The sequence below is a fragment of the Cervus canadensis genome, chromosome 4 (genome assembly GCF_019320065.1).
Source record: "Cervus canadensis isolate Bull #8, Minnesota chromosome 4, ASM1932006v1, whole genome shotgun sequence".
In the NCBI taxonomy this organism is placed as follows: domain Eukaryota; kingdom Metazoa; phylum Chordata; class Mammalia; order Artiodactyla; family Cervidae; genus Cervus; species Cervus canadensis.
The window spans coordinates 93858553-93881284 of NC_057389.1; the positions used below are offsets into that span (position 1 = coordinate 93858553).

General features: G+C 43.8%; 1 protein-coding gene and 1 pseudogene across 2 annotated transcripts; one reads left to right on the top strand and one right to left on the bottom strand.

Annotated features, from left to right (window-relative positions):
- Positions 1–2179: 2179 nt before the first annotated feature.
- Positions 2180–5245, bottom strand: LOC122440951 (annotated as a pseudogene).
- A 269-nt stretch (positions 5246–5514) lies between these two features.
- On the top strand, positions 5515–17487 carry LOC122440466 (zinc finger protein 709-like). 2 transcript variants are annotated; one of them, XM_043466763.1, is made up of 4 exons: positions 5515–5676; positions 13770–13896; positions 14229–14289; positions 14667–17487. In XM_043466763.1, exons 1-4 carry the CDS (start codon positions 5530–5532, stop codon positions 15634–15636), a joined length of 1305 nt encoding a protein of 434 aa, XP_043322698.1. In that variant the 5' UTR covers positions 5515–5529; the 3' UTR covers positions 15637–17487. The 2 variants fall into 2 exon arrangements, with proteins under 2 accessions (XP_043322698.1, XP_043322699.1); XM_043466764.1 differs by lacking the exon at positions 5515–5676 and adding an exon at positions 7584–7790.
- Positions 17488–22732: the final 5245 nt, after the last annotated feature.

The window sequence follows — 22732 nt, forward strand, 5'->3', positions numbered from 1 at the left end:
TCAGTTCAGTTCAGTTCAGTTCAGTTCATTCACTCAGTCGTGTCTGACTCTTTGCGACCCCATGAACCGAAGCATTCCAGGCCTCCCTGTCCATCACCAACTCCCGGAGTCCACCCAAACCCATGTCCATCAAGGCGGTGATGCCATCCAACCATCTCATCCTCTGTCATCCCCTTCTCCCCCTGCCCCCAATCCCTCTTCGCATCAGGTGGCCTAAGTATTGGAGTTTCAAGCTTCAACATCAGTCCTTCCAATGAACACCCAGGACTGATTTCCTTCAGGATGGACTGGTTGGATCTCCTTGCAGTCCAAGGGATTCTCAAGAGTCTTCTCCAACACCACAGTTCAAAAGCATCAATTCTTCGACGCTCAGCTTTCTTTATAGTCCAACTCTCACATCCATACATGACCACTGGAAAAACCATAGCCTTGACTAGACAGACCTTTGTTGTTGGCAAAGTAATGTCTCTGCAAATAAAAGAAGAATAAGATATGACTAGATACTTACTATTATGGCTCAAATCAAATCATCAAGAACAAACACCGAACAGTAGAGAAGATGTACAGTAACAGGAACCCTCACTCACTATTGGTGGAAATGTAAAATGGTGTGCCTAGTTTCTACCATGAAGTTAAAAGATGCTTACTCCTTGGAAGAAAAGTTATGACCAGCTTAGACAGCATATTAAAAAGCAGAGACATTACTTTGCCAACAAAGGTCCATCTAGTCAAGACTATGGTTTTTCCTGTTTCTCTTCTCTCTCTCTCTCTCGATGGGGTGCTCTTCTAGTCTTTGGATCGAAGTGCCCTCACACCTCGAAGATGGATTTTCCTGCTATCATCTAAATAAATAGAGCTGTAACACTGAGCTGTAACAGTGATTTATTTAAGAGCTATAACACGGTCTGTCCTCCGAGAGCTGTGACCTGCCAAGGGGCTTTAATGTCCGTCACTCCAAATCTTTGTTGTGACAAGACAAAAAACCGAGGAGCATACACTCACCTAACAAAAGTAATACAAATACATTAGGGGTGTTAGGTAGTCAGAATAGGAAAAAGGAGTCCAGAATAGCAGTGGCTAAAAGACAAGGGAGAGAAAAGCCCGCTGAAATAGAACAAAGCAAGGTTGGAAGATCGGAGAGAGAACCTCAGGTAAAACAGCCCTCCAGGCTAGACCAATTTACATAGGGCAGGCTCAGGGGGAGGAGAAAAAAACATATAAAAAGGGAAGCCAAAATCGGGCCAGGGGGCCTTTCTTCTCTTCGGGTCTTTTGAGTTGGCTTGCCCTCATGACTGAAGGATGTATTTTCCTTTACTTTCTAAATAAAACTGAGTTGTAACATAAAACTGAATTGTAATATGGAGCTGTAACACTGGGCCCTCTGTTGCTTCAAATTTTTGTTGTGACAAGACAGACCCCAGGAAATAACAAACTCCCCTGACAGGGGCAAGAGAGTGGGAGGGGTTTATGGAGACAGGAAATTGCACAACAGTTTAGAGGGGCAGAACTCTGTATCTGCAAGGAATATTTGAGAACAGTTTCTTCATCCGAAAGGATGTGGAAGATCTCTTGGCCTCAGAGTGGTACACGCAGTCCATGGCTTAAACTGAGTATGAGAGTAATTTAAATATTCCGAAGAAGAGCTGAAGAAATCCATTTCATACTTTTGCATGACTTAAAGTTTATAGTTCCTGCAGTTTCCATCCCAAATTAGCAGACCCCAAAGACATGCATTCTGCGGAGAAGGCACGACTTGAAATGGTATTAAGGAAAATTGCTGTTTTTGAATGGGCCAGGTGGCCAGACCCCATTCTACAGCCCATCATCCCTCAGACACAGCAAGTCAATCCAGGAGGGAGGGCCGGAGGGAGGCAGAGGACAGGTGAGAGACACCTGACTGCACATTTTCTCACTTGCTGACTCATCCAGGAGATTTTGGAGCCTGGGGCAAGGCAGGGTTTTCCCAAGGGAGCCTGTAACTGTGCGTTGTTGATAAGGCAGTTTTGTTGTTGTTGTTGTTGTTTTTTAATTCATTAAAATGTCAGCTTTGTTCTGAAGTCTGTAGTTACTTCAAGATACTATCTTGGAGGAAGAAAGGAGGGACATTGCTGCATGACACATGTTCTGGTTTCATAATAAAAAAGTATTGGTTTATAAAGGGAGTTCAGACAAAGGATAATCAACTACACATAAAGTCTTCCCCCAGCAGAAGCTTTTCAAATAGTAAGCATCAAAGAGATCGTTGGTGCCTTCTTCCTCCCTGAGGCTTAGGAGATAGTCTTCTTGGAGCAAGGGAGACAGTAAGTTCACAAATGGTCCTTCTAGGTTGGAAAGAATTCGGTCCTCAGTCTGCTGTAAAAGGTTGGCCAGGGAGGCCAGAGGAGAAAGGTTTGTCATAGAAATCAAGCAATCACTATGTCTTGAGTTGCTTGAAGCCAAGTCTTTGGACGTGGGCTTAGGGATATTCCCTTTGTGGTCCTGGTTGTTTGCTTTCACTGGACTGCGTGTTTTAGTCTCTTCTGGACACAAATAAACCTCAATGCATCCTTGGGTACCTGCCAAATGTATTTATAGGCTCTCTATTGAGTCAGGCACTTCAAGTCATGTTTCTGGAGGGGCTTTGACTATTAACGGGTTGGTCTTCAAGGCCACTAATTTTTTTAATATCTTGATATGTAACATAAGCTAACCTTTGATTCTCTGAATCCTCGTTTAACAGTTTGAGATCCAGGGAGCAGCTTGTCAGTTCATCTAATTTCCTCTCTTCCTGACTAGCTCGGTCACTTTTGACAGGCACTGGGCCAGTATGGCCCTGTCCTCAGATAGACTGCAGCCCATCCACTGAATGTTGTTTTTAGACTTCTTAATGAGGTGGATGCCTTCCAGGACGTTGGTGATGTCATAGATGCTTCTCTTTCGCACCTTCAGCACCTCTGCTGCCTTGTTCAAATCTGAGACCCCATCAGGTGATTGCCTCAGTAGTTGAATGAACTCCTTGGTGAGCAGACCAAGGGATGTATCATATCGTGTTTTTTCTGAGGGAGATTTTGGAGTTTGGGGGCTACCTGGACCTCGGAGTGCAGCTCTTCCTTGGCCCTTGGGGGGTTTTTAACCATGTGAGCGTACTGCTGACCGCTTTTTCTAGCTCCAGCCTGTGCTCTGCCTGCTGCTGTAAGGGCGTTTCCGAAACCAGCCTGGCTCCGGTGGGGAGGTGGGAGGTGCCGGCTGGAGAGGTGGCCTGGAGGGCCGAGCGGACCTGCGGCACCGGGCGAGGACCGGCGCCCGCGGAGCGGGGCGGGGGTGCTGGGAAGAGGAGAGGGAGGGTGGCCGCGCTGGGGGCGGGTGCGAGGACGCCGGGACGGTCTCAGGCCAGGGAGCCGGCGAGCAGGATGAAGTGGGTGCCCCCTCTCCCCCTCCAGCGCCTCCTCCCGCCGCCCCCGCCGCCGCCTCCTCCCCAGTCACAAGCGCGTCCTCCACGCACGTGTGCGAAACGTCACCGGCGAGTCCGGGGGAGAGGGACAGACCCCAGAGGCGGGACGGGAGCACGGCTGCCCCGCCCTCCGTTGCGGTGGCGGGTGCCGCGGGAGACAGGGCGGGGGAAGGAAGGGGCAAGGGGAGAGGCGGGTCAGGGGCAGGCCCCAGCCGGTGAGAAAGGCTCAGGCGCTCAGGCCACCCGGGCACCGCCGCTGCCACCGCAGGGATGCGCCCAGGCCGGCCGCCAGCCCAGGAGCCCCTCACCCCCAGACAGCCCACAGCCCGGCCCGCTGAAGAAGCCTCTTGAGAGTCCCTTGGACAGCAAAGAGATCAAACCAGTCAATCCTAAAGGAAATCAACCCTGAATATTCACTGGAAGGACTGATGCTGAAACTGAAGCTCCAATACTTTGGCCACCTGATGCAAAGATTGGACTCATTGGAAAAGATCCCGGTGCTGGGAAAAAGTGAGGGCAAGAGGAGAAGGGGGTGACAAAGGATGAGATGGTTGGATGGCATCACTGATTCAATGAACATGAGTTTGAGCAAACTCCCAGAGATAGTGAAGGACAGGGAAGCCTGGCTATGCTGCAGCCAATGGGTTCGCAAAGAGTTGGACACGATTTAGTAACTGAACAACAATATGTAAAATAGATAGCCAGTGGGAATTTGCTGTGTGATACAGGGAGCTCAATCCAGTGTCCTGTGACAACCTAGAGGGGTGAGATGGGGGTGAGAGATGGGAGGAAGGTTCAAGAGGGAGGGCACATATGTATACCTGTGGCTGATTCATGTTGATGTATGGCAGAAACCAGCACAATACTGTAAAGCAATTATCCTCCAATTAAAATTTCAAAAAAAAAAAAAACAACAAAAGGTCAGAATAGAGCAAGAGAAGCAATGAGGAAGTAAAGCAAAAAGGGCCATCAGTCTTGCAAAACATCTCAGGGAATGGCTAGCCTTCAGAAAAGATGTATCAATCTCTTCTTTTCACAAGGGGCAGAGTCAGATTATCTCCCTGTGATCTGAACAAACGCCCTTTGGCAGGGTCCTCTGAGGCAGGTCATTGAAAGTGAAAGTGTTAGTCACTCAGTGTCCAACTCTTTGTCACCCCATGGACTGCAGCCAACCAGGCTCCTCTGTCCATGGAATTCTCCAAGCAAGAATACTGGAGTTGGTTGCCATTTCCTTCTCCAGGGGATCTTCCCCACCCAAGGATCAAACCTGGGTCTCTGACATTGCAGGCAGACTGTTTACCAACTGAGCCATCAGGGAAGCTTATGTATCAGTTTGAAGAAAGAGCAAGTACAGGTATGAGGATGGCTCAGGCCAGACCTGTCAGGAACAAGGTTTTTGAGTCCACCAGGGGTCAAGGGCTTGTCATTATGTATGACTATAATAACAAAAGCAATGAAAAGCAAGTCAAAGAAACAGTTTTAACATGGAGTCAGAATTGGTTTCTCCTGCAACATTGGCACCAGCAAAGGTTGAGTGATTCAGACCTCCTAACAGAGAGCCAAGTGCTCTAGGATTCTTCAGCTTAAGTACCTAATGAGTGGGGGTAGTGCAGGGATGGATAGAAGGCTCAGAGCAGTCAAGGACCAAAGATGAAAATGCACCAGGCCCCTTTACTGCAGAGGGGAGTTCACATTTAAGTGTCTGCTTTTCTTTAAAGGAAGCACATTCCATGCCTGGCCACAGAGCCTTACACCAAGCCCTTGACCCCTGGTGGACTCAAAAACCTTTTTCCTGGAAGGTCTGGCCTGGGCCATCCTCTTATTTGTGATTGCTCCTTCTTCAAACTGAGTCAGGAATCCCAGTGCAGGAGGAGCTGCAGAAGACACTAAAAGCAGTCTTAGCCAGTAAAAAGTCTTGTATCATGGGGTCGCAAAGAGTCGGACACGACTGAGTGACTAAGCACAACAACAGCGAAGCGAAAGTGACTGGCTCGGGGGTCTGATCCCACCTCACCTCCTGCTAGTTGTCACTTAGGCACAAGGGGCGGGGCTTTGGGATCCGTCCAACCAGGAGGACGCTGAGGCAGGTGGGCGGGGCGATGTCCCGCTACGTGGACTTCCTTTCTTTTTCGCATTACGCAGGTTTCGTGTTCTGTGTGGTTCCCTGGCCTGGTCATTCTCCTGCATCTTCGCTCTGGTGGTTGTCTCTGGGAGGGACTCAGACAGTCCCAGGAGACCTGGAAATGGTGAGTGTGCTGACCAGGGCATCGGACGCCGCGGTGGGACTAGTGGGGATCGGCGGAAACCCGCCATTTTGACCTGGCCCCTCGTGTTCACCCTCGGAGTGCGCAGATACGCGTTGTCTGGGGCTCCGCTCGGATCTCAGTCTCCTCGGGTTCTCAGCGGGGTTGTTGGCCGGCAGCCGGGTCCCCGGGCGTCCAATCTTGTCACTTCCGGAAGGAACTTCCGCCGCGGAGTCTCTGCCCGCTGGCTCTGCGCCTTCAGCCCCTCTTCTCCCCTAGATTGTGCGCTGACCACGTGCAAGGTCTTCAGGGGACAATCGGGACTTGTCCAGGGTTCTGTCGTGGGATTAGCTGTTGTCTGAGGGGTCCCAGACCATCTTTTCTGCAGGAAGGAGAGCGGGAGCGCCGGGCTTGCTCTGCGTTTTCTGAATATTTGGGAAGTGGACTCAAAACTGAACACCTTAGCCGTCTAGAGCAGCTATGTAGGACTGGCAGTGAATCATTAAATTTCCAGATCGCTCCCTTTATTCTCAAAGTCGATTTCGCCTCTCCGATTCAAATTATTTATCAGCTGTTTGTCTCTGCGGTGCCTTTAAACACAAGCAATGTTCTAACTGTTCATCCTGTTTGCACAGTCTTGGCGCGGAGTCGTGGATGGCATATTTGCAAGGGGCGGGGCGGAGGGGGGCGGTCTGTGGATATTTTACCTGAGCCGCAAGCCGGGAAAATAACCACTGGGAAGTAGGTTGTATGAAATCCTTTCCGTTCCCGATTTTTTTTTTTTTTTTAATTTAACTGAGAACAGATATCCTAGAAGAAGTTCTTTCGTGGAGGATTTTTTTTAAATTAATCTATTTATTTATTTTTGGCTGTGCTGGGCCTTTGCCTCTGCGCGGACCCTTCTCCAGTCGCGGAAAGCGGGGGCCTTTCTTGGCTGCATTGCTCGAGCTTCTCACTGCAGTGGTCACCCCTGCCGCCTCGGAGCAGGGGTCCCAGGGCAGGTGAGCTCAGTAGTTGGCTCCGGTCTCTAGAGCACTGTCTTAGTAGCTCCCTCGCATGTGGAATCGTCCCGGAATAGGAATGGAACCCATATCTCCTGTCTTTACCACTGAGCCACCGGGTTAGCCTACCTAGAGGATTTTTTGAAAACTTTTCTGGATCTGCCCTGCCAGTCACTATGTTACTCCCCTTCAAAAGATTTACTCCTTAATTTAAGTTTCTTTTTTTTTTCAGTAGTGTGAAATGTATTTAATTAATAGAACCTGGTAAGTGCTAAGAGAGGTTAATTTCAGGGGGGAATAAATTATAGTATTACATTCCATTTGTGAAGAATTTTTGTTTGACTATTTTTTATTCCCTGAATGAGTATGGTGGTTTATTTTGGACTGTACTATTGGTTGATTTCAAATGGCATTATAGGATTTAGACTTGCAAACTAAAAGTATTCAAGTATGATTAATTATGTAGAAAATAAACTTGCCCTGGAAATATTAATTGATAGATATTTTCAATATCTATTCTGAAAGGAATAGATACTTGGGGTTTTCTGGGTGGAGTAGTAAAAGTTACTTGTAATTTTCTTCTCTCATTTCCACATAAACATTGGATTTGAGTGATTTTCCTGAATTAGGCAGACAGGGTTTGTATACTTAAAATTTCAGTGGTGGTAGAAAGCCCTTTAAATGGAGAGCAGAGCCTGAGGTCAGTGTTGTCAGACTAAGGCCCCCTTGGAGCCTTCAAGGGAAAGTACTTGAAGGCACTCATATACTTGGAATCATGCAGTTTATAGCTTTGTCATATTGACTTCTTTCAGTTAGCTATATATACTTTTGAGCTTTCTTGGTGTGTTTTCATAGCTTGATTTCTTCCCTGGTGGCTCAGTGGTAAAGAATCCACCTGCCAAAGATTGAAGGCGGGAGGAGAAGGGGACGACTTTGGAGGAGATGCTGAAGGACAGGGGAGCCTGGTGTGCTGCAGTCCATGGGGTCACAAAGAGTCCGACACGACTGAGCAATCCAACAACAATTTCATCATGTGGATATACTGCTGATTATTTGACTCTTGCAAGATATCTTGCTTACCTCAATTCGTGACAATTGTGAATAAATACCCTTCAGGTATTTATGTGCGGGTTCTGCGTGACTATGAGTCGACCTTATTGGGACAAATAACAGTGTGACTGTGGGCCTTAATATATCAGTTCAGTTCAGTTCAGTTCAGTCGCTCAGTCGTGTCCGACTCTTTGGGACCCCATGAATCGCAGCACACCAGGCCTCCCTGTCCATCACAAACTCCCGGAGTTTACTCAAACTCATGCCCGTCGAGTCGGTGATGCCATCCAGCCATCTCATCCTCTGTCGTCCCCTTCCCCTCCTGCCCCCAATCCCTCCCAGCATTAGGGTCTTTTCCAATGAGTCAACTCTTCACATGAGGTGGCCAAAGTATTGGAGTTGCAGCTTCAGCATCAGTCCTTTCAATGACACCCAGGACTGATCTCCTTTAGGATGGACTGGTTGGATCTCCTTGCAGTGCAAGGGACTCTCAAGAGTCTTCTCCAACACCACAGTTCAAAAGCATCAATTTTTCGGTGCTCAGCTTTCTTCACAGTCCAATTCTCACATCCATACATGACCACCGGGAAAACCATAGCCTTGACCAGACAGACCTTTGTTGACAAAGTAATGTCTCTGCTTTTTAATATGCTGTCTAGGTTGCTTCCAAGGAGTAAGCGTCTTTTAATTTCATGGCTGCAATCACCATCTGCAGTGATTTTGGAGCCCCCCAAAAATAAAGTCCAACACTGTTTCCACTGTTTCTCCATCTATTACCCGTACATAGTAAGAGTGTATTTTGTTTTGAAAGAAATCTCCTGTCTTCCATGGAAAGGGTACCAAATACCATTCCCCCCATCTCAGGGCATCGCTGGTGGCTCAGTGGTAAAGAACCCACCTGCCAATGCAGGGGACCCAGGTTCAATCCCTGGGTCAGGAAGATCCCTTGGAGTAGGAAATGGCAATGCTCTCCAGTATTCTTGCCTAGAGAATTCCATGGACAGAGGAGCCTGGAATGCTACAGTCCGTGGGGTCACAAAGAGTTGGACTCACTTGAGTGACTACACTTTCACTTTCATAATTGCTTTTCATTGTTACAATTCTGCCGTACAACAACATGAATCAGCTATATGTGCACATATATCACCTCCATAGAAGAGACTTGTTTTTTTTATTTTAATGGTGTGAAATTCTCCTTTTTTCTTTTACAGACCTTGTGTTTGTTGTTGTTATATTTGAAAATTCATCACCAAACCCAAGGTGACCTAGATTTCATCCTATGATATGTTCCAGAAGTTTGTTACTTTTGCATCTTAAAAAACATTTTCTCATTTCTTTACGTATTATTTGGCTGTGCCAAGTCTTAGTTTTGACATGTGGAATCCTGTTCCCTGACCAGGAATTGAATTTGAGCCCTCTGCATTTGGGAACATGAAGTCTTAGTCACTGGACCACGAGGGAAGTCCCACTTACACATTTTACATTTAGATCCGTGATATGTTTTCAGGGTTTTTTGGTGAGATGTATTAAGTCCTGTGTCTACATTTGTTTTGTTTGTGTGTTTTTGTGAATATCCATTATTTCCATCCATATTTGTTTAAAAGATTTTGTTTGAATTGCCTTTCCTTCCTTGTCCAAGTTCACTGTGGATCTATAGGAAAACAATTGATTTTCTTTCAGTCTTGGGAACTCCAATTATCTATTATTGGAGAAACTTTCAGTTGTTTCACAGAGATAATTGTCCTAGAACTGTAGAAAGTAAGTGTGGTCACTCAGTCGTGTCCAGCTGTTTGTGACTGTAGCCCACCAGGCTCTTCTGTCCATGGGATTCCCCAGGCAATAATATTGGAGAGGGTAACCATTTCCTTTTCCAGGGAAATCTTCCTGACCCCGGGATTGAACCCACATCTCCTGCATTGGCTGGCTGATTTTTTTACCATCTGAGCTGCCTGGGAAGCCCAATTATCTCCTAGAGAATAAATATTTGCTTTTACCTACAGGATTCATGAATATCTTCTTTCAACAGGAGTAGATATTCCCTCTGTTACTTATTTGTGATTATAAGTGAGTGCTGGATTTTACAAAATCCTTTTAAATTTTCATTTCCCTCTCTGTTCCTTTCTGATACTGATAATTTATATCTACCCTTGTAGTCCTATTGACTAGATGTTTATCAGTGTTATTAATCTTTTTTTGAGGTTTATTTTTTTATTTTTTTTTTCATTTTTATTAGTTGGGGGTGTTATTAATCTTTTCAAAGATCTGGCTTAAATTTTTTTCTCCTTCAATTATATTAATTTCCTTTCTGATTTTTATAATTTATTCTGCTCTCTTTGTGATTTGTGCTCTTCTCTTTGTTGTTCCCTAAGATAAATGCTTGCATTATTGTTTACAGATCTTTGTTTCTTCTGAATGTATTTGATGATGGCATAATTTTCTCTGTAGATACTGCGTTTGCAGCATCCCACAGTTTAGCTCAACGTAAAGTTTAATTTGTCTTGAGACTTCTTTCATCCCATTTATTGTTTAGAGATATGTTGTTGAATCTCTGTGTGTTAGGGGAGTTTCCAACTCTTGCTTGTATTGATTGCTAGAGGAATGCCTTTGAGTTCTAAGAACATAGTTTATATGATTTTTGTTCTTTCAGATTTGTTAAGGTAATTTTTTTCTTTTAATATTAGTTATTTGTTTTTGGCTGTGCTGGGCCTTCCTTGCAGCATGGACTTTCTCTACTTGCGGTGAGCGGGGGCTACTCTCCAGTTGCAGTGTGCAGGCTTCTCACTGCGGTGTCTTCTCTTGTGGAGCTCAGGCTGTAGGTGTGGGTGAGTTTTAGTTAGTTATGGTGGTGCACAGGCTGAGTTGCCCCGTCATCATGTGGGATCTTCCTGTACCAGGGATCAAACCTGCGTCCTCTTCATTGGCAGGTGGTTTCTCAACCGCTAGACCATCAGGGAAGCCCCTTAAGTTAGTTTTATGGTTCAGAAAGTGTTCTGTCTTGTTGAATGTTCCATGTGTATTTGAAAAGAATGTCAATTTTGCTTTCGCTGCATTGATCATTTCTTAGATTCCAATTAAATTGAGTTGTTTCATGGTGCTGTTCAGTTCTCTTTTTTTTTTCAGTTTTTTATTTTGTACTGGGATATAGCCAATTAACAATGTAACAATGTTGTGATAGTTTCAGGTGAACAAGGAAGGGGCTGAGTCATACATATACATGTACCTATTCTCTTCTAAACTCCCCTCCCATCCAGGCTGCTACATAACATTGAGCAGTTTTACGTGCTGTACAGTAGGTCTTTGTTGGTTATCCATTTTAAATATAACAGTGTGTACATGTTCCTCTCCTAACTCTCTGTCTCCTCCTCCCACCCTCAACCATAAACTCATTCTGAGAGTCTGTTTCTGTTCTGTAAGTAAGTTCATTTCTATCATCATCCCTTACACATGTAAGAGATATCATAAGACATTTCTCCTCTGTCTGACTTCACTCAGTATGACACTCTCTAGGTCCATCCATGTTGCTGCAGATGGCAGTATTTCATTCTTTTTAATGGCTGAGTAATATTCCATTGTATGTATGTACCACATCTTCTTTATCTGTTCCTCTGTCGATGAACATTTAGGTTGCTTCCATGTCTTGGCTGTTGTTAAACAGTGCTGCAGTGAACATTGGGGCACATGTATCTTTTCTGATCATGTTTTTCTCCAGATATATATGCCCAGGAGTCCTCCCTGCATTTTTCAGCTCTTGCCTTATATAGTTTGCCGCTTTGTTGCTATGTATGTACATGTGAAAGACACTTCTTTGGAGAATGGACCTTTTTATCGTTTTGTCAGTTTCCTTCTAACCTCTGTGTGTCTGTTGGTCTTTAAATACTTCAGTCCATTTGGTTCTTGCTTGTATTTTTTTGTTTTCCTGAAAAGAACTCCAAGTTGATTCTAGTCATTTTTTCTCTATATCAAAAGTATATTTCTACCTTCTGACAGTATAGTCTCTTTGCCTTTGTTTTTTGTTTTTTTTGTTTGTTTGTTTTTCCCTCTATTTGATTATAATACACTTTCATCTCCATTTTAGGTGTTTTCATTTTTCTTGTTCAACTGAGATTCTTCATCATTAGTATTAGGAAAATCTTACCAGTTATTACTTATTTTTGTCTCTCTTCTTCAGTTATTTTCATCATATGTATCTAAGTCTTCTGTTAAAGAAGGTCATGTGAGGGTCATGGATATTGTGTTCTATATTTTTTCTGTCTTTATGTGAGACCCTGGTGAAACAGGTTTTTGGTAACAGGCCCTAAGAACAGAATATTTGGGGCATTTTTTAAAAGTCTTTTCTTTTTTCCATTTTCAGGACACCAGTTTGCCCTTTGAATCAGTGCTTTCATGACTCTGGGAGGACTTGTTTATTTCAAGTTTTTTATTCTCTTCTTGTGACATGGAGAATTATAACTTCTAAATTCACAAATCCCAGACTAGATTTTCATTCTGGCAGTGGCTGTAGTGGCTGCTTGGGAAACACTTATTCCTGAAATTGCAGGATGGAGACTTCATGTCCTTTTGAAGGAAGCCAATGATGAAAGTCTTATATCTTTTATAATTACAAGAAAATTCACCATCAGAGTATTATGGACCTTGGTGAACTCTCTTGTAAACTGTAGCTCGTAATCTATTACTTAAGAGCAGTAAGGTTCAGGGTGTACTGTTAAAGAGTGTGCTGAAAAAGAGATTTTCCAGCACATAATTCCCTGTATGTTCTAAAATTTGGCTGGAAGCAGCCCTGAGGCACCTGAGTATAGGAATTTTGTGGTCTAGATTTCTTATTTTATTAACTTACTGGATTTTTGCTCTGCGCACAGGTTTTCTCTGTGGCTTCTTGCTGTAGTGGTTAGTTCTCTTGTTGCAGAGAGCACGGGACTCTAGAACACAGGCTCAGTAGTTGTGGCCCACGGGCTTAGTTGCCCTGGGGCGTGTGAGATCTTCTCTGACCAGGGATTGAACTTTTGTCTCCTGCCCTGGGGGCTTCCCTGGTAGCTGAGACACTAAAGAGTCTGCCTGCAATGCAGGAGATGTGGGTTCAATCCCTGGGTTGGGAAGGAACCCTGGAGACGGAAGTGGCAACCCACTCCAGTATTCTTGCCTGGAGAATTCCATGGACAGAGGAATGTGGTGGGCTACAGTCCAAGGGGTCGCAAAGAGTCAGACACGACTGAGTGAATAGCACTCCTGCGTTGGCAGGCGGATTCCTAAATAGTGAATCACCAGTATTCATAAACCCTGTATTGGAATATCACTTTTTTAAAAAAATATAATTTAGGAACCAGGAATGTCCTTAATGTGTCATTGCTTCTTCTCCATAAGTGAGGTCTAAGTTTGAAATCGCTTCCTACATGCATCAAGTTTTTTTACAGAAAAAAAGGAAAAACAGATTCTGTGATAATTATTACACAACTTAAAGGCAGTGCCTCTGCAGAAGAGTGTTTATATTCAGGCAACTGCATGTGATTTCTTCTAAATACCTGGAGGACCTTGGGACAGTATGGGTGGCTGGCCTTTGTTAAAAGTTTGAGTTCTGCAGGCTACCTGGGCATTGATGTTAGGTGATAAGACTAGAAAATACCATCCAGTTTATTGCTGCATTTTTATTCATTGAAACCTCATGCAGTCTGGATCCTCTGCCCCATGGGGTACTGTAAATGGTAGACCATAAGGAAGAATATGAAAGAATTTTTTCACAAGAACTAAATGGTTCCTAAAATGGTATTTATTTCATCTGCATAGGATTTCTAATGTTTCCCTACATTCTCTGGCTCTGCCATGATCGTGATATGAGTGACACTGTGACCACAGAAATGATGTGTAAATGGTTTCATTTCTTCATGATCCTGTCAAATTATTGAGGAAATGTAGAGAGTAAGTTTTTCATGATCAAGTCATAGAATAACTCTTTATACAACAAAATAGTTGTATTTTGTTATAAATGGAGTGTGGGTATCTAGTGCTGTCAGCCTCATGCATCTTACTGTGTACATATTTTGGGTGTTTTAGGACTCATTGGCCTTTGAGGATGTGGCTGTAAACTTCACCCTGGATGAGTGGGTTTTACTGGATTCCTCACAGAGGAAGCTCTACAGAGACGTGATGCGGGAAAACTTCAGGAATGTAGTCTCAGTAGGTAAGAATGAAGAATTCCTTCCCTTTGTCAATTAGAGAGCAAGTGTTTCTTATCCATCTGTACTGTTCAGAGGTGTGGAATATGGAAAGGGGGGACACTGATAAAGAATGTAGGAAAAAAAAAAAAGGAATTCCCTGGCAGTCCAGAGGTTAAGTATCAGCACTTTCACTGCCTTGGCCCTGGTTCAATCCCTGGTCAAGGAACTAAGATCCCACAAAATGTACAGGGAGGTGAAAAAAAAAAAGAAACTGGGCAGTGTCAGAGTTCATTATGGACATAACATTCTGTAATGTCTAATACTTTGGGATCTTTTTTCTGGGTCTGCATTTCAGAAGCAAAACAGGAAGACCATGACATTGAAGATCAGGACAAAAACCAGGAGAGAAAATTACGGTGAGCCATATGTATAGTACAAAGCATGTCTCATATGAGAATCTTATGAAAACCTTAAAGGAAGCAAACAAAATAAATAGCTCTCTCTTCAAATTTAGTTGCTTTTAGAAAATGTCTCCCTCAAATTTTCTTAAATGTGATATAAATGTTCTGTGTTTGAAATATAGTTTGTGTGCAGTCGGTATTCATAAAGCCTATATTTGAATATCACTTTTTAATAGAAAAGGGAAAGTCCTGTTAATAGTGTTCAGTTTATTTGACTTCTACCAAGTCACACAAGATAGAAAACCTCACTATTGCTATAAATCATAATAAAGACAGTAAATATAATGTAATTAAGGGAAAAAAATCATTGATAGTATTCTCATGATTTACAGAAATCCCAAAGCAGAGAGACACTCTGAAAAGAAAGACATTAATTCCTCTGAAGAAAGCTTCAACCTTATTCCAACTCCCAATGTGAAGAGAACTCGTGATATAAAACCATGGGAATGCAGAGCATGTGGGAAAGTCTTCATGTATCATTCATCCCTTACTAGACACATGAAATGTCACATTGAAAACAGATCAGGAGATCGCCGAAAGTACCGTGAGAAGGTATATAAATGTAAAGAATGTGGAATAGCATTCATTTTTCCTAGTGCTCTGAAGACCCATGAAAGGAGTCACACAGGGGAGAAACCCTATGAATGTAAGGAATGTGGCAAAGCCTTCACGTGGCACACAACTTTTCGAAAACACATGGGAACACACACTGGAGATTTACCTTACAAGTGTCAGAAATGTGAGAAAGCATTCATTTATCCCAGTCACCTACGAATGCATGAAAGCACTCATAAAGGACATAAACCTTATAAATGTACAGAATGTGGGAAAACCTTTGAAAGTCCTGAAACTATTGAAATACATGAAAGGATTCACAGGGGAGAGAAACCTTATGAATGTAAGCAGTGTGGTAAAGCTTTCAAACGTTTGAGGTCCTTCCAGGCACACAAAAGACATCACACAGGAGAAACACCGTTTGTATGTAAAACATGCTCTAAAGTATTGAATACTGCCTGGTCGCTACGAAATCATGAAAGAATCCACACTGGAGAAAAACCATACAAGTGTAAGGAATGTGGGAAAGCCTTCTTATTAAATGTAACCCTTCAGAAACACATGATAACACACACTGGGGATGGACCTTATAAATGTAAAGAATGTGAGAGAGTGTTCATTCATCCCAGTTCTTTTAAAGTACATGAAAGGAGTCACACTGGAGAGAAACCATATCAATGTGACCAGTGTGGTAAATGGTACCGGTATCCATCATTTTTAAAAATACATCGAAGGACCCATAGTTGACAGGGGGGACACTTTGAATGTATGGGAATAAAATGGGAATGAAATGTATGGGAATGGGAAATGAAAGGGAAATGTTCTGTTCCACTTACGTTGATACGCATGAAAGAATTCACACTGGACAGAAACCTGTCAATTTGATGGAAATGTCAGGAATCTTCCATTTGTGTCTCAGTCATTCAAAGACCCACGAGACTACACGCTGGACGGAAATCATATAAAATGTGAAGAATGTGGAAAAGGCTTTTCCGATCTTAGTAATTTCTGGAACCATAAAAGGATTTACTAGGTAAAACCTTGTTTGTAAACAGCCTCAAATACTTCAATTGGCTGATATCATTATATGGAAAACTCCCATGGAGAAGATGTGTAAATGTAAATAACATGAGATAAATTGATGGAAAGTAATCCATGCTTAATGTTCCAGAAAACCTTCAGCATGAAAGAGTTGTTTTATTTTTATTTATTAGTATTTTCTTTTGACCTCAACTTGGGACATGTAGGATCTTAGTTCCCCAACCAGTGATGGAAGCCTTGCCCCTGCAGTGGAGGCACATTGTCTTAACCACTGGACCGCTGGGGAAGTCCCAAAGGAATTGTTTTAAAAATTTTAAAAATTTATAAATGCATTGTGTTTTCTAAAGATCTTCCTTCAAGTTTAACCTCAAATGGTGGATTTCTACTCATTTCAGAAAGGAATGTTAATGTCAGTTGTTTCTGTAAGTTATCTTTCAACCACAGTACATGAGATTTAAAGGTAGTAATTTTTCCTTTACTCAGTGATTTTTTTTTTCCTCTTTGGATGTAATAGAAAAGGATAACTTTGTTTCTTTGCTAGGCAAAGGGGGCCACAGTGGGCTAATGCCCTCAAAACCATGTGTTCTTGGGGAAGAGAGTGAGAAAGTTTTATAATAATTGTTCAAAGAGGTTCACTTCATGGACATTCTTCTGATGGGGGTGGATGGTGAGGCAAGTTGGAGTCAGCATCATCAACCTGAGGTCCAGCTGGTCTGGGGTCTACCTGTTTGTGGGCAGCATACCCTCCTTAATCATTAACTTCTCCCACCTGAGGGAGTTTCAGTTTCTGCAAAATAACTCAAAGATATTGTTGTGTGTGTTCATTGATGGGGAATCAGGACCTTGCCCCAACGATGCTCTTGACTCTTTCTCCCTGGTCTTGCACCCCATCCCTTCCCTGATTAACAGCTGCTTGCCTCAGCCCACTGGAACTCAGGGAAGCTCATGGAAGCTGAGTGAAGGCTGTTTCCTGTAATCAGAGAGAGGGACACAGAAAGGCCTAGTCCCCAGGAGCCCCACAGGGTCCGGCTCAGTATCAGTGTGGCAGTTCCTAGATGTATAACCTATTATATACATTCTACCCTTTTTTATGGGCTTCCTTGGTAGCTCAACTTATGAAGAATCTGCCTGCAATGCAGGAAACCCCTGTTCAGTTCCTGGGTCAGGGAGATCCCCTGGAGAAAGGATAAGCCACCTACTCCAGTATTCTTGGGCTTCCCTGGTGGCTCAGACAGTCAAGAATCCGCCTGCAATGCAGGAGACCCGGGTTCCATCCCTAGGTTGGGATGATCCCCTGGAGGAGGGCATGGCAACCCTCTCCAGTTGGTGGTGGTGAGTGTAGGAGCCTTTTTCCATTTCCATTCTATTAATCACTTGGAATTAATATCATGTATGGCTAGGATGTCAAACAGTATACTACTAGCTAAATTATGCTTTTTCCTATTTTTTTTTTCTATTTCTGGCTAATAATTGAACAGACTGCTTCTTTGCATGTGTGTGTGGTTGCTCAGTCATATCTCTTTGCAACCTTTTGGATTGTAGCCCACCAGGTTCCTCTGTCCATGGAATTCTTCCAGGCAAGAATACTGGAGTGGGTTGCTATTTCCTATTCCAGGGGATCTTTCTGAACCAGAGATGGAACCCGTCTCCTGCATTGGCAGGTGGATTCTTTACCACTGCGCCACCTGGGAAGCCTGAATAGACTATGAGACTTGTGTTAATCCTAAAGATGTCAAGTTAGAGGTAGGACCCAGACTTTCTAGAATCCATCCTCTTTGTAGTTCCTTGTTAGCATTCACCAGTAGCTCACCTGTGTGTGACTTAAAAGCAGATGTAAAAAAGACGTTGTTCAGATATTAGAGCCTCCACCCTGGGAGACAGACAGTTACACAGGAGCTTCAAGGACGGCATCTTCCAGCATATTTTCCAAACTCCGTGAACTTGTAGTGAAGAGTATCATCAACACCAGCAACCAGTGTTTGATTTCCATTTTTATAGATGTATAGTTTCCCCCAATGTCTTCATAGCTTCCACATCAAAGATCCAGCAGAGTTTGAATTTTTTCTGTTAGGCTTCCTGTGTCCACAAGGAAAGTATTTCAGAGTTTTGTGGTTGGGAATATCCTCATTCCACTCTTCTCTGGATTATATCTTTGTTTCCTCTCCTACATGTCAGTTTGCTTCTCTGGTGCACTGTGCACTGCTATCCTTGACCCATTGTTTCCATGTGAGAAGAATCACCTTCCTTCTGTCAAGAAGGCTGTGTTTCCTGTTACTTGTAGCTGAACATAATCCTTCAATGTGTTTTTTTATTGTATTTTCTGTTACATGATTAAAACTTTGAATTTGAAAAAAAAAAAAACTTTGAATTTGCTGCAAAACAGAAGGTTTTGTTGTATCAAATATTTTACCAATATTCTGAACTGTTCATTAGCCAACAAGTTTGCTTTTCATGTCCTCAGAGAATATATTAAAGTACCCATTCAGAAAAACTGTGCATTACTCTTCATTAAATCATTTATACAGTCTTGTCAGTTTTATCCTGTGAGTGAGTGCAAAGTCAGCTACTTTATCTTTGGGCCATTTTCTTGCTTTTAGTTACAGTTTTCCTCATGAAACTAATTTCTTACTCTTTTTTTTTTTTTTTAAGTTTTATTTATTTTACTTTTGGCTGTGCTGGGTCTTTGTTGTTGCACCTGGGCTTTCTCTAGTTGTGGTGAGCTGGGCTACTGTCTAGTTGCGGTGAGCACACATCTCATTGTGGTGGTTTCTCTTGTGGAGCACAGGCTCTAGGGTGCGTGGGCTTCAGTATTTGTGACACACGGGCCCAGTTGCCCCGTGGCATGTGGAATCCTACCCAACCAGGGACAGAACCTGTGTCCTCTGCACTGGCAGGCAGATTCCCAACCACTGGACCACCAAGGAAGTCCCTCATTTCTTCTTATCTGCAGAAGTTAAAAGTTTCAGTGCCCATCTTGCCTGTGACCTCTAAGATCATAGCTCTAGTCAGATTCTAGGGTGAAGTAAATTCTATTGATAAATCCTATTAAGAGTAACATGGAAACTTACATTACCATATGTAAAATAGACAATGGGAATTGCTGTAGGTCTTAGGAAACTCAGACAAGAGGTCTGTATCAACCTGGAGGAGTGGGGTTGGGAGAGAGGTTCAAGAGGGTGGGGACATATGTATACCTATGGCTGATTCATGTTGAGGTTTGACAGAAAACAAAATTCTGTAAAGCAATTGTCCTTCAATTAAATGTTTTTAAAAAGTAGAATTATAGGGTTAAAAAAAAAGTGATTACAGGACCTCTCTGGTGGCTCAGTGGTAAAGAATTCACCTGCCAATACAGGAGATATGGGTTCAATCCCTGGTCAGGAAAAATCCTACATGCCTTGGAGCAACTAAGGCCATGGGCCACAACTACTGAGCCTGAGTACCCTAGAGCCCTTGCTCAGCAATGAGAGAAGCCACTGCAAGGAGAGCCCGCACACCACAACTAGAGTTGCCCCTGCTCCCTGCAACTAGAAAAAAGTCTGTGCAGCAACAAAGACCCAGCACAGCCAGATATAAATAAACTATATTTTAAAAGATAAGTTAGAGGAAATGCAAAAATTCCTTAGAAGAAACAAACTCTGTTCAGTCGCTCAGTCATGTCCAATTCTTTGCAACCGCATGGACTGCAGCACACCAGGCTTCCCTGTCCATCACCAACTCCTAGAGCTTCCTCATCAAACTCATTGTCCATCAAGTTGGTGATGCCATCCAGCCATCTCATCCTCTGCTGTCCCCTTTGGCTTCAATCTTTCCCAGCATCAGGGTCTTTCTAATGAGTCAGTTCTTCACATGAGGTGGCCAAAGGATTGGAGTTTGAGCTTCAGCATCAGTCCTTTGAATGAATATTCAGGACTGATTTCCTTTAGGATGGACTGGTTGGATCTTGCAGTCCAAGGGACTCTCAAGACTCTTCTCCAACACCACAGTTCAAAAGCATCAGTTATTTGGTACTCAGCTTTCTTTATAGCCCAACTTTCACATCCATACATGACTACTGGAAAAACCATAGCTTTGATTAGATGGAATTTTGTTGGCAAAGTAATCTCTGCTTTTTAATATTCTGTCTAGTTTGGTCGTAGCTTTTCTTCCAAGGAGCAAGCATGTTTTAATTTCATGGCAGCAATCACTATCTTCAGTGATTTTAGAGCCCCAAAAAATAAAGTCTGTCACTTTTTCCATTGTTTCCCCATCTATTTGCCATGAAGTGATGGGACTGGATGTCATGATCTTAGTTTTCTGAAGGTTGAGTTTTGAGCCAGCTTTTTCACTCTCCTCTTTCACTTTCATCAAGAGTCTCTTTAGTTCTTCACTTTCTGCCATAAGGGTGGTGTCATCTGCATATCTGAGGTTATTGATATGTCTGCTGCCAATCTTGATTCCAGCTTGTGCTTCATCCAGCCTGGTATTTCGTGTGATATACTCTGTATATAAGTTAAATAAGCAAAATGTCCACTGGAGAAGGGAATGGCAAACCACTTGAGTATTTTTACCTTGAGAACCCCATGAACAGTATGAAAAAGCAAAAAGATAGGACACTGAAAGATGAACTCCCCAGGATGGTAGGTGCCAAGTATGCTACTGGAAAAGAGTGGAGAAATAACACCAGAAAGAATGAAGAGATGGAGCCAAAGCGAAAACAACGCCCAGTTGTGGGTGGATGTGACTGGTGATGGAAGTAAAGTTCTGTGCTGTAAAGAAACAAACTACTGCAGAGCTGCAGAGTCGATCTCAGGCCAGGAAACAATTGTCTTAACCTAGCAAAAGTGCCAGGCAGGGACAAGACCCATCCCACCTACCACAGGTTGTCACTCAGGCGCGAGGGGCGGGGCATTGGAGTTTGTCCAACCAGGAGTCCGGTGAGGCAGGTGGGCGGGGCAACAACCCCTGGCGGGGACTTCCTTTCTCTGAGCGGGAGGTCTAGTGTTTTTCCTGATTCCGTAACCTGGTTACTCTCAACGTTCAGTAGCCCTGTGATCTGCACTGGTCGTTGGAGTTCTTGGGAGGGAACTCGAAATGATGAATTTGCTGACCCAGGTTACGGACGCCGGAGAGGGACTGATCGGAACTAGCGGAAACCAGCCACTTTTTGACCCAGCACCGCGGTCATCCCCGGAGTCTAGGGATACCCAGGGTCTGGGGCGCCACCAGGACCTCAGTCCCCGCTGGCTCGCAGCAGGGGTGTTGGCCAGGCAGCCGGGACCCCGGGCGTCCGGTCTGGTCACTTCGCGCAGGAACCTCCTCCCCAGAGCCTTTCCCGGCGGCTCTGCTCCCACAGCCCCTCTTCTCCCCCAGATTGTGTCCTGACCACGTTCACTGTTTTCGGTAGACAATCGAGACTCGTTCCAGAGGGTCCAGCGGTGAGATTAGGTGTCGGTTGAGGGGTCCCAGCCTGTCATTTCTATGCCGCGGGCACCTGGTTTCCTCTAAGTTTTCCAAAGACTTGGGGAAGCGGAATCTCAAATCGAAGACCTTAGCCCCCATTAGTAGCTCTTTGCTGTCGTCGTGTTGTAGAAACGGTGGCTCCAGAAAGAGACACGCGGCACTGGAAGATGCAGAACAACAGGGTTTATTCAGCACAGGTGCGGGCTCAGCGGAGTCGCCTCCAGAGGCTGAGCGCCCGGACTTTGTTGTGGGTATCTTTTATTCAGCACAGACTTGAGGGTCTTCAGGATTTTCTCTTTCAAGCAACTCAGATACCCCCTCCTCAGGCAACTTAGCTTCCCGCCGATGCAATGAGCAAGCAAGACTACAGAAGTGGAGGTGGTGAGCAAAAGCTGTTTAAGCAAGATAACAGAGGCAGAAAGTTGTTATTCTAAATGGGGGTTGGTATTCTAGTTGGGGGTTTCCACCCCAGTTATTTCGTCACTCAGTTGTGTCTGAGTCTTTGCGACCCCATGGACAGCCCGCCAGGCACCTCTGTCCATGGGGTTTCCCAGGCAGGAATACTGGAGTGGGATGCCATTTCCTTCTCCAGGGGATATTCCGAGATTGGGATCGAATCCGCAGCGCCTGCTTTGGCAAGCGGATGCTTTACCGCTTAGCCACCGAGAAGCCCTTTGTAGGACTGGCCATAAATAATTAAATTCCCAGATCTCTCCCCTCATTTCCAAAATCAGTTTCGCCTCTCCGATTCAAGTTATCTATCAACTGTTCATCTCTGCGGTGCTTTTCAAAGAAACTCAATATTTTAATTTTTTATCCTATTTGTTCGGAGTCCTAGATGGCATTTTTCCGGGGCGCAGGTTGGTGGGTGGGGGGGATGGGCAACCGTAGATACCTAACCTGTCCGGAAAGCCGGGAATAACCCCTTGGAAATAGGTTGTATGAAATCGTTTATCCTCTCGATATTTTACTGGGAACAGATATTCCATAGGAAATCTTTTTGTGGAGTTTTTTTTTTTTTTTAACTTATTCCTGACGATCTACCCTGCCCGTTCCTACGTTAGTCCCCTTCAAAAGATTTACTCACTTATTTAAGTTTATTCATCACTGTAAGATGTATTTAATTACTAGAGCTTGAAATACCGTATACAATATTTGCCAAGAGGTAAGAGAGGTGAATTTCACAGGAAAAAAATACGAAGTATTACATTTTTGTGCTGTGAGGAATTTTTGTTTCACCTCTTTTCATTCCCTGAGTGAATATGAAGAGTTCTTCTGGACACTTGTTTTGGTATTCCAGGATTTAGACTTGCAGACAAGTATTCTAGTATGATTAATTGTGTAGTAATAAACTTGCCTT

Excerpts from the sequence above, each read along its gene's own strand:
- LOC122440466 (XM_043466763.1), top strand. The coding sequence starts at position 5,530 with ATGTCCCGCTACGTGGACTTCCTTTCTTTTTCGCATTACGCAGGTTTC. Across the intron at positions 13,897-14,228 it reads CAGGAATGTAGTCTCAGTAG|AAGCAAAACAGGAAGACCAT; the intron begins GTAAGAATGAAG and ends TCTGCATTTCAG. Across the intron at positions 14,290-14,666 it reads AACCAGGAGAGAAAATTACG|AAATCCCAAAGCAGAGAGAC; the intron begins GTGAGCCATATG and ends CATGATTTACAG.